The sequence below is a fragment of the Xylocopa sonorina genome, chromosome 9, assembly GCF_050948175.1.
Source record: "Xylocopa sonorina isolate GNS202 chromosome 9, iyXylSono1_principal, whole genome shotgun sequence".
Classification (NCBI taxonomy): Eukaryota; Metazoa; Arthropoda; class Insecta; order Hymenoptera; family Apidae; genus Xylocopa; species Xylocopa sonorina.
In genome coordinates this window covers 11,240,050-11,249,827 of record NC_135201.1, presented here as the reverse complement: position 1 = coordinate 11,249,827, position 9,778 = coordinate 11,240,050, and the positions used below count along the sequence as shown (strand labels likewise).

The following is a 9,778-nucleotide window of genomic DNA, read 5'->3' as shown; positions in this document are numbered from 1 at the left end:
GAGAGAGAGAGAGAGAGAAAGAGAACGAGTTAACCGCGTGTGACCACGAAACGTACACACATCGAGGGAGAATTTTCGTTGATTTCGAGCACGAGACGAAACGTGTCGAGGAAAAGGACGGGGATCGATCGAGGGAAGAGAAGGTAAAAGCGAGGACGAAAAGCTGACGGAACTGAAAATGACGCACGACGAATATCCATTCGTCGTGGTGTACGTCGCGCGTTGATTCAACTTCTTTCTTTCTCTCTTGTCGGTGGTGCGCCACGAGAAGCGTTATTTTATACACACGATCGTAGAATTCCCATCGGTAGAGACCAACTGTGACGATAGTGTTTTGTTTCGTCGTGATTCAACGATCGATGCTACGATGTCTTGGTCCCTCTGCCGCACGATCTGAAAAGGGGTTTGTGTGATTTGATTTTCTTCTTTTTTTCCTTTCCCTTCTTTTTTTTTTTTTCTCTTCTTCTTTTTGCTAGGTATTCATGTTTGTTTCGTTTGTTAGAGGAGAACGTTGAACGATACGCCGGATACGTTTGATCTCACAGTGATCTTGACTTGGAAGTCAAGTTTGTAGGAAAGTTACTCGGAACGGGAGAGACATCAGCGGACGCGAAGAGAAACGAGAGAGAACAGAATGGCATCGTCCATGGTGGCTGTTCCCTCTGGAACGGCGCCTGTCCCAGCTGGAACTGGTATTACACAGAATGAAGAGGCAGAGAACGGCGATGTATTCGGTGAAAGGAATATTAACAATGTTACTGGCTGCAATGAGACCTCCAATCCTGGTGATGCCCTGGAGGAGATAAACTGTGGCTCCGGTAAGACCGGCGATCAGGAATGCGCCATTTGCCTGAGTAAACTTTGTTCTCCGCGCGTACTCTCTTGCCTTCACGTGTTCTGCGAGGCTTGCCTGGACAAGCTTCTGATGGACGAAGCGGGTGATTCAAAGATCAGCTCCGTACTGATTTGTCCTGTCTGTCAACAAGAAACTTCCATTAGTTCTAAGGGTGCCGCATCGCTGACATGCGACTATGTTCTAACTAATATTCTCGACATGTCCGCAATCGAGAATATGGCTGTACTCTGTACCTCGTGTAAAGCCAAAGAGAGCGCGGTAGCACGCTGTTCGGACTGTGCCAACTTCTTGTGTCCGAACTGCAACACTGCGCACCAGTTTATGCGCTGTTTCGAGAGTCATAAAGTAGTGGCATTTGAAGATCTAAAGCAATCCAACGAAGCTATACCAATACACAAACCTATTTTTTGCGAGTATCATCCTGCTGAAAATATGAAGTTTTACTGTTACACTTGCCAGGTAATTAAGATTATTTAGTTCTCTTGCCTCTTGATTTCATAATTTGTAAATAGCAGCTGAGCCCGTACGCAGTATGGATAATGTCTTTATCCTGTGCTTTTCCTTTTTTTTTTTTTTTTTTTTCTTTTAATTGCAAAATGTATTTCATTCATTTTTCATTTATGAATTTAGGAACCAATATGCAACGAGTGTTTGCTTGTTGAACACAAAGCTCCGGAACATCAGTACGAACGGTTAATGGACGCGGAGCCACGTCAGAAGGAGGAATTAATAAAACTGATGAACGAGAGCAAAGCGAGAATCGCAGACTGTGACCAAGTCTCGGTACAATTAGAGAATGCGCTTAGTGAATTGCAAGCACAACACGATCAAGCTAAGGATCTAATTGTAGAGACATTTCAGAGTTACAAAGCTATTTTAGAGAAATGTCGGGACAATGCTTTGGTCGAGCTTGAAAAGTTACATTCGGATAGGGAATTAGAAATAATGGATACATTTCATAGGTCAGAAAAACAATTACAACTTGACAAATACTTTTTACATTTTTTACTAATACATTATTCCTACATGTAGCGTTGAAAAAACTATGGAGAAGATAGAAGATGCTTGCCGTTTTACCTCCAGACTTCTCGAGCACGGTGACGCTGTGGAAATTCTTGCGCTTCGTCGTACAGTGGGAACGCAATTAATGAATTTAATAAAGAACACGCCGAAGCCAAATGTTACTTTTTCTATACATTTCGAAACTGATTACAATCAGTTTGAGAAGACAGTCAAGGTAAATACACACCATACATTCAACTAAATGTTTAAAAAACGTATCAATCGAACGATTGTATAAACGAGATGGGTAAATTGTAGGAAGTGTTTGGTAAATTTCACACTGAGAGTACCTCGGTGACAAAGTCCACACCTGAACCGATTACAACAATGCCAGGAGTTTCTGCAAACCAGCAAATTGTTCATACCTCGATGGGCTGTCCGCGTTCGATTAGCACAAGGTCTCCTATATCTCTTCCCACGTCAATGCAATCGTCCTTCGAAGGTGAACCATCGTTCGTTATACCTCCAACATCCAGTCCTCAAAATATCGCGCCACCAGCACCACCTGTATCCCTTCCTCCAGGTCCCATTCACGGGCTCACCAGTATTCAAGAGTACAATCTGCAGCAGTTGGCTAGCTTGGCAGAGAAAGTCGAAATGGTCGGAGACACGAACGTAGTTGAGCCTAGTTCTAATCCCAGTCCAACTTCACCTTTCACATTAGCTGATCTGTTCGCTGGCGATTTGAGTTCCACCAGTCATGCAATTAGTAATTTACAAGCTCTTGCGAAACTGGGAAATACGCTTGGCAATCAAGGTATGAAATTGACGATATTAATTCATTTCTTTGTAATGAATAGCGTAATGTTTCTTTATCCTTTAGACCTTGGAAACACTACTCTCAATGGTGGCAGTGGTCTAGTTCTGGGCAGGGGTCCATCACCAGCCATTGTAGATACACCAAACCTGGGGCTAGCTGCTAACAGTTTATTAAATGGAGGATTTCAGTCTTTGTCCTCGTCCACATCGCCGATACTTTCACAGGGTGCTGGTAAGATTCTTTTTTAAATAAGAAAATGTGCGTGCATATAATAATTTCGCTGATTCGAAACGTCTTAATTTTATGCTAATATTCATTGCAGATGATTTGAGGGCAGACACTATACATAACATGCCTGTAGTAGTAGGGAATACAGTTGGAAACGTAACCGGTTCAGGATCCGGGAATTATGCCCATCCACGTTCGAATAACACAAAACTAACTCCTATGCACATCAGGTACAAATTTGGACAGTTAGGTCCCAGTAAAGGTCAATTCAGCTCCCCTCATGGATTCTGTTTAAGCGCTGACGAAGATATTATCGTTGCCGACACGAATAATCATAGAATTCAAGTAATTTAATTTGATTAAATATCTACAAAGTGTAGTTTATCAATTTCACGTCCGTTTTGTGATCGCAAGACTTCCTTCGCAGATATTCGAAAAGACTGGTATCTTCAAATTCCAATTTGGTGTTCCTGGCAAGGAGGAGGGACAATTGTGGTATCCTAGAAAGGTAGCTGTGATGAGGAACAGCGGTAAATTTGTTGTTTGTGACCGAGGAAACGAGCGATCTAGGATGCAAATATTCACGAAAAGCGGTCACTTTATTAAGAAAATAGCAATTCGTTACATCGATATTGTAGCTGGCCTAGCTGTAACTAGCGAGGGTCACATTTTGGCTGTTGATAGTGTATCGCCAACAGTATTTGTAATCAGCGATACAGGAGACCTTTTAAGGTGGTTCGATTGCAGCGAATACATGAGAGAACCAAGTGATATTGCAATTAGCGGTAGATAATTAATTTCAAATAAAATATAAAAAGGTTAAAGTAATTCAATTTATCGAGGGAAATTCCCTCTTCTCGTTTGCAGGTAAAGAGTATTTTGTTTGTGACTTCAAGGGACATTGTGTTGTGGTGTTCAATGAGGAGGGCAAGTTTTTGCGTCGCATTGGCTGTGACAATGTAACAAACTTCCCAAACGGGATCGATATTAGCGATGCAGGAGATATACTAATAGGAGACTCGCACGGTAACCGCTTCCACGTTGCTGTTTTTTCAAGAGATGGTTCCTTGATATCTGAATTCGAGTGTCCATATGTCAAGGTAAATATCGTACAACCCTGAAAAAAATATTTTTCCGATATTCCCCTTACTACAGTAAAGGGCACGAGTGAACGTTTAAGGTTCATCTCCAGTAGCAGTTAAAGTCTCGTTCGTCAGAAGAACGAGAGAAGATTACCTTAGACGGTTTATAGTAGTAGTAGTACTCTTGAGTAAAATCGAAGAAGCTTTTCGATTTATATCTTCTGTCCGCCAGAATAATATTATACTCGTTTATAGTTGAATTCGATTAATGCTATCAGTTGATGACATTTCGCAGGTCTCTCGATGTTGTGGCTTGAAAATAACCTCCGAGGGGTATATCGTGACTCTGGCTAAAAATAATCACCACGTCCTCGTGTTGAACACTCTTTACATATCATGAAGCGAGGAAGCAGACCAAATAAGTATGTCGTAATTTTCTTCAGTGAGTGGAACTTCCTAGGTAAATGTTGCTCTACTCTAAATGAATTGAAGAAATGAAAGAAAAAAAAAAATGGAATAAGAAAAATAATCAACATGCCCGTGGCATCGAGTTCTCTGAGATTTGGGCCTATTGAAGCAATAGAGAGCAGCATGCAGCTTTAATAGTCTGTATAAACAAAGTAAGAAAAAAGAAAAAAATGGAAAACAAAAATAAATGCGTCCCTGTTTTATGAAAGTAACAACATTCGAAAGAAGAAACAAAAACAAAAAAGGTAAACGTACGTCTCCGACCAAAAAACAGTATAAATAGTAATTTAGCGAAGTTGCATTTGGTAAACTGCCAAGATAAATTAACGCGAAGACAAAACAAAACAAGAAACGAAGTTAAACTGAAGGGGAAGCAGTGAAGGAAGAAAAAAATCAGATTGAATTGTTTCGACCAGAAGTGTGGGGATGGCTGGAATGCACGAACAGCGAAGAGGAAGAGGAAGGAAGTTGCAGAACAATAGCTTCCCGTCACAATCGATCGCATCATCTCCGACTTCGTCAGTATTTTAGGTATGTTTACAAATCAAATTATTCTAGTCTCTAATGAGCACTGTTTTACACGCTGATTTTTCAATCTGTGCTCGAAGCAACGTGTATTTCTAACTTGTTTCAATATGAAACCAAAATGGGCGTACACGCATATTAAGGATATAGGGAAAGAAAGGAAAAAGAAAAGATTATAAGACTCTTTCTTCCGTACGTTACTTCGAGACCTATTCGTAGACACACTAAGTTTCTAAGGTTTCTTTAAGAATCGTTAAGTAATCTAATAAGCATGAGAAACGAGAAGTTACGGTTATTATTAACCGGAAAAAATGGTAATAATACAAATTCCTGTGCTTAACGCGATGGGGAAACGAACGTTGCATGCTGCGACACATGGTAGTACTTCCTGCTCTTATCATATCATATCTCTATTTAAAAGCAAAACTATATGGAAACGAAAACATACATAACATACACACACAGTACTCCTCGTTACGGCAAGCACGAAGCTTAAATAAAATGAAAAAAGAAAAAAAAATGAAAAAGAACAAAAAAATGAGCTATGTTCCTGGTGATTCTTCTCCGTGCATTTGAAAATTAGTAGTTCAAAAAGAATTAAAAAATGGATTTAAAAAAATAATAATAATATTCTACGAGGCACCGTTAATATGGAAGGAATAGATTACAATACGTTGAGAATCAAACATTTAATGTTTTGCGAGACGAGGAATCGTACACGATATTATATTCGAGAAAAAAAAAAATCGAAAACAATTATTCTAGACTTGCCACTGATAATAGATCCCATTTGTGCATTGTTAAAAGAAGCAAAATGAAAAAAAATAATAGGCGAGACACATAATGGTTACAATATTTACTCAGGATGCTTTATTATGGTCCACCATATAAATACAACATATATATATATAAATATATACACATATATATATATATATGCGTGTGTGAATTATTGGTTCGTGGTGCTAGTGCGAATAATAATAATAATAATATATCTATACCATGTAAATGTATTTGTTATAAAAATTACAGAATCGTTCCGACATTTTACAATGCTGTGGAACGATCGTGTAATATATTATACAAGGTTCGTAAGTTAACAAAAAGAAAAAAAAATTATACCACCGGTATCATAGGAACAATATCTTTATCTATGTATAAAAAGAACAAAACAAAAAAAAAATGGTAAAAACAACGTACAGTTTGCTAAACAACTTCTATTTATGTATATATAATTAACATGATCCGTAAAAAGATAAAAAATCCACGTAAAACACACATATATATATATAGAAATACACATATTTTTTAGGGTTGTTTACATGATCAGCCTTAAGATTTAATTGAAACTATAAAACAAGAAATAAATGCAATGTGTATACAACATACATATATATATATATATATACATACATACGGATATATTGGGCAGATCGCTATAAACTGTGTTACAATTATTTACAATAATGATTGAATGTGAATAAACTATCTTGCCATACCAAATGTTAGAAATATAAATATATATATATATATATGTATATATATATATTTCTACTTTGATAGCTTCAACAAATTTTCTTTCGCATACAAACAAATTGGCTACGCTGAAATAGAATCGGTTCAAGGGAAAGAAATGGCTATTTAGTGGTGGATGTGGGAGTTACGTTTAAAATACTTAGGGAGAAGGAGTGCAAAAAACCGCAGGAACGATGAATGAGGGGGCTACTCAGAAAAAAAAAAGAAAAAAAATAAATTTTGCGCATAACATTTATAGTAAATTGCACGAAGCCTACGTACGTACACCTAAGCTAATCAGTCGTAATCATCTTTTATTATTAGAAGTTTTAATTTTATATATATTAAAAGAAGAAAAAAAAAGAAGTAATTCTGAAGTATTTAATAGTCATGATTAGCAGAGTTATATAAATAATGCCTGTGATAATAGTATCGTCAGGATAAGTTGTGTCCTTACAGAGTCTCTGATGTTGTTGCTAGGTAAATATAATTAGAGGTACCAAAATGAGATGCTGTTAGCGTGACACCTTTTGTGGAAGGTGTATTTCTGTTTGATGCACAATAACACCCGTAATGCCATCGAATGGTCTCTAACGGTACGTTGGATATAAGAAAAAAATGAAAAAAAAAAAGAAAGAAAAAATAATAATATTGAAGAAAAATAAATAGAAATATGTTGCAAAAAGTTTGCCAGTCATATTGAAAGAAAACAAACGAAGAAGAAAAATAATGAACTCATAGTGTAATGAATGGATGACCATTAAATGAGAGGGTCTTTTACCTCACAAAATTATTATATTACGCTCACCTTATATATACTTGAATATTTTAGTATAGATTTACTCTATTTACATATTTTTATCTGTGGAAGACTACTTGGCTAATTTAGGCCACTGTTGAAATTCACCCCTTATTTGCCTTGATGTTTAAATTACAATAATAATATAAAAGGAAAAAAAAGTGAAACGAGGATTACTTGTTACGTAAATGGTAATTGTGATAGATTTTTTGATGATTTTTACAATCTCAAAAGTCTTATTATCCTAATATGTATAGAATTATAATAGTCACTCTCTACATAAAACTACATAAAAGAAAACTCTGCTTACATTGTTAAAAACAAAATAACTAATAATAATTAAATGACAGAAGAAAGAAAAAAAAAGTAATGAATATATCACCCTACGGTAAGCAGTTTACGAGAGACGAGATATATGTATACATATATTGTCAGTCTATTTGAAGTAAGCATATTCAAGATATGTTCTACGTATTATACTTTTAACTGATCTAATATTTTTATCGCTATTGAGAAAAAAAAAATGTAAGGTAAAGGATAAAAAAACAGTTTCCAAGGCCTTTTTTAGGTGCCACCTAAAAAAACAAAAAAAGAAAAAACGAGAAAAAGAACAAAAAAAGATAATACTTCGACACGATTTCGGTTTTTCTAATCGTCCTTTGTGTTCGTTTACAATAACGTGCTATCTGTGCGTGTGCAGCTTATAAGGGAGAGGATAGAGGGAGGTGAAACGAAATTCGTAAAGAATATATGTCCATTGTTTAGCGATTCGCAGCTAAGATGTCTCTGTGGCAATGGTAAGGAGATTTATTTAACTCGACGTACAATTTTCAACTTTTTACAGTGCGACAGAGAGCTCTTAGGAAATTATTTCTGCACTATTGGCAGGGTTGTTCATCGACGGAGGAAGCATTCGTTTCGCGCGATAAAATAGTTTCGATCGTGGCGCTTAACAATTTTCAGTCTCCACGATTCTCACTTTGGAACAATTCGATTTTTTATTCCTACGACCCCTTGAATGTTTCAGTTCGTCTCGTGTCTCCTTTGTAGTGCTTGGTCTATCGATTAATAACGTATGCCGGTGGTCGCAAGAATAACAGAAAGACGTAGACGCGTCCTAAAAGTTTCGAAACAAGTTGCTGCAACCATTAGACCGTGTTACGAACCTGTGCGAATAAAACAACAAACGAAAGCCGTTGTTTGTTGTAATCTATATAAAAGGTGGCGAAGAACGGGAAATTTGTGTCGCGTAGTCGAAACCAAAAAAAAAAGGGAGGTAATTTTACAAAGATATAAATGAAAGGAAGTAATACTGACGCGAAAATTAAGTATATATGAAATATGTTCCTGATTTCGGAGGTCGCATCACATTTAAACGATATAGTAAAGAAAAAAAAAAAAGAAGATAAATCGCGTGTTTTTTGCGGATATCGTGACGGGGCATCTATGCATACAATTATATATATAATATATAAAAGAATATATGTTATATATATATATATAATATATACATATACACTTTAACGATAGAATTTAAAGTGAAAAAAAGACGCAACATTAACTGAATTCTAGCCTACGATTAATCATAGTCTTCCTAGAGTCCTGGAAAAAAAAAGAAAAAAAAAAAAATGAAAGAAAAAGAAACGTTTGCCTTTTCGTGGTTACTGGTTTCTTTTAGTTTGAAATCGTGGCCATCCGGAAGTCGTTGCCGCGAATCCGTTCACCTGCTACAGCCACAATGGAACGTAATTTAAACCAAAGTCCTTATATCTCTACACCGGGTGTTTTAACGTTGACTAAATGGAAATTGGCAGCTGGAACGATCTGCTCAGACATTTTATCGAAACATGACTTTTATGCATCGCGAGGAAATTCACTTGACGAGTCGGGAGGAAGTAGAGACTGGGGGAGTGAGAAATAAGAGAACCGTACATACATATATACATATATAAATATTTTTTTCCTTCGAGCGTTACATTATTCGACGTGTATTTGTACAAAGATTTAAATATAGCGGAAGACAGGTGGGAGAGGGAGTTGAGGGGTGGAAAGAGAGAGAGAGAGAGAGAGAGAGATAGAATAGAAGACGGTTCAAAGCGAGAACCATATTTTATTAGTTTACTACGTGCGAAACGATTTCACGTTTCTTTTGTTACTCTTTTTTCCTCCTTATTTTTTTTTCTTCTTTTTAAAGTGGCATTTTTTCCATCGCTTTACTCATTTCTTATAGGTCGTCTTTATAAGTAACGTTAATTATTTTTTCCTTTTTTTTTTTTTTACCTTTGTCGTGGCATTAATGTGTTCTTGTGTCGGTTGTTGAAGAACATATTTATATACATATTATATATACCGAATTGTGTTGTTTTTTTTCACTTTGTTCGGACCTTAGGTGCGTGCGTTTTACCATTTCACATGACTATTTTTATTAATATTATTATTACTATTACGAAGCAGGGACACCATTTCTGGTTTTCCATAAATAT

The 9,778-nt window shown here is 36.4% G+C and overlaps 1 protein-coding gene across 3 annotated transcripts; it reads left to right on the top strand.

Moving 5' to 3' along the window:
* Positions 1 to 181: 181 nt before the first annotated feature.
* LOC143427751 (protein meiotic P26) lies at positions 182 to 7,830 on the top strand. 3 transcript variants are annotated; one of them, XR_013102352.1, is made up of 11 exons: positions 182 to 403; positions 503 to 1,315; positions 1,487 to 1,818; positions 1,889 to 2,093; positions 2,177 to 2,675; positions 2,742 to 2,909; positions 3,001 to 3,251; positions 3,334 to 3,691; positions 3,774 to 4,006; positions 4,284 to 4,987; positions 6,977 to 7,830. XR_013102352.1 is itself a non-coding variant. In XM_076902182.1 (10 exons), the coding sequence occupies exons 2-10, from the start codon at positions 635 to 637 to the stop codon at positions 4,386 to 4,388; spliced, it is 2,832 nt and encodes a 943-aa protein (XP_076758297.1). In that variant the 5' UTR covers positions 182 to 403; positions 508 to 634; the 3' UTR covers positions 4,389 to 5,285. The 3 variants fall into 3 exon arrangements, 2 of the variants coding, with proteins under 2 accessions (XP_076758297.1, XP_076758296.1); XM_076902182.1 differs by lacking the exon at positions 6,977 to 7,830 and having other exon boundaries at positions 508 to 1,315; positions 4,284 to 5,285; XM_076902181.1 differs by lacking the exon at positions 6,977 to 7,830 and having other exon boundaries at positions 4,284 to 5,285.
* Positions 7,831 to 9,778: the final 1,948 nt, after the last annotated feature.

Bases quoted from the DNA above. Each gene is read 5' to 3' on its own strand.
- LOC143427751 (XM_076902182.1), top strand. From the start codon at position 635: ATGGCATCGTCCATGGTGGCTGTTCCCTCTGGAACGGCGCCTGTCCCA. The intron at 1,316-1,486 runs GTAATTAAGATT...TTATGAATTTAG, and splicing joins TTTACTGTTACACTTGCCAG to GAACCAATATGCAACGAGTG. The intron at 2,910-3,000 runs GTAAGATTCTTT...TATTCATTGCAG, and splicing joins GATACTTTCACAGGGTGCTG to ATGATTTGAGGGCAGACACT.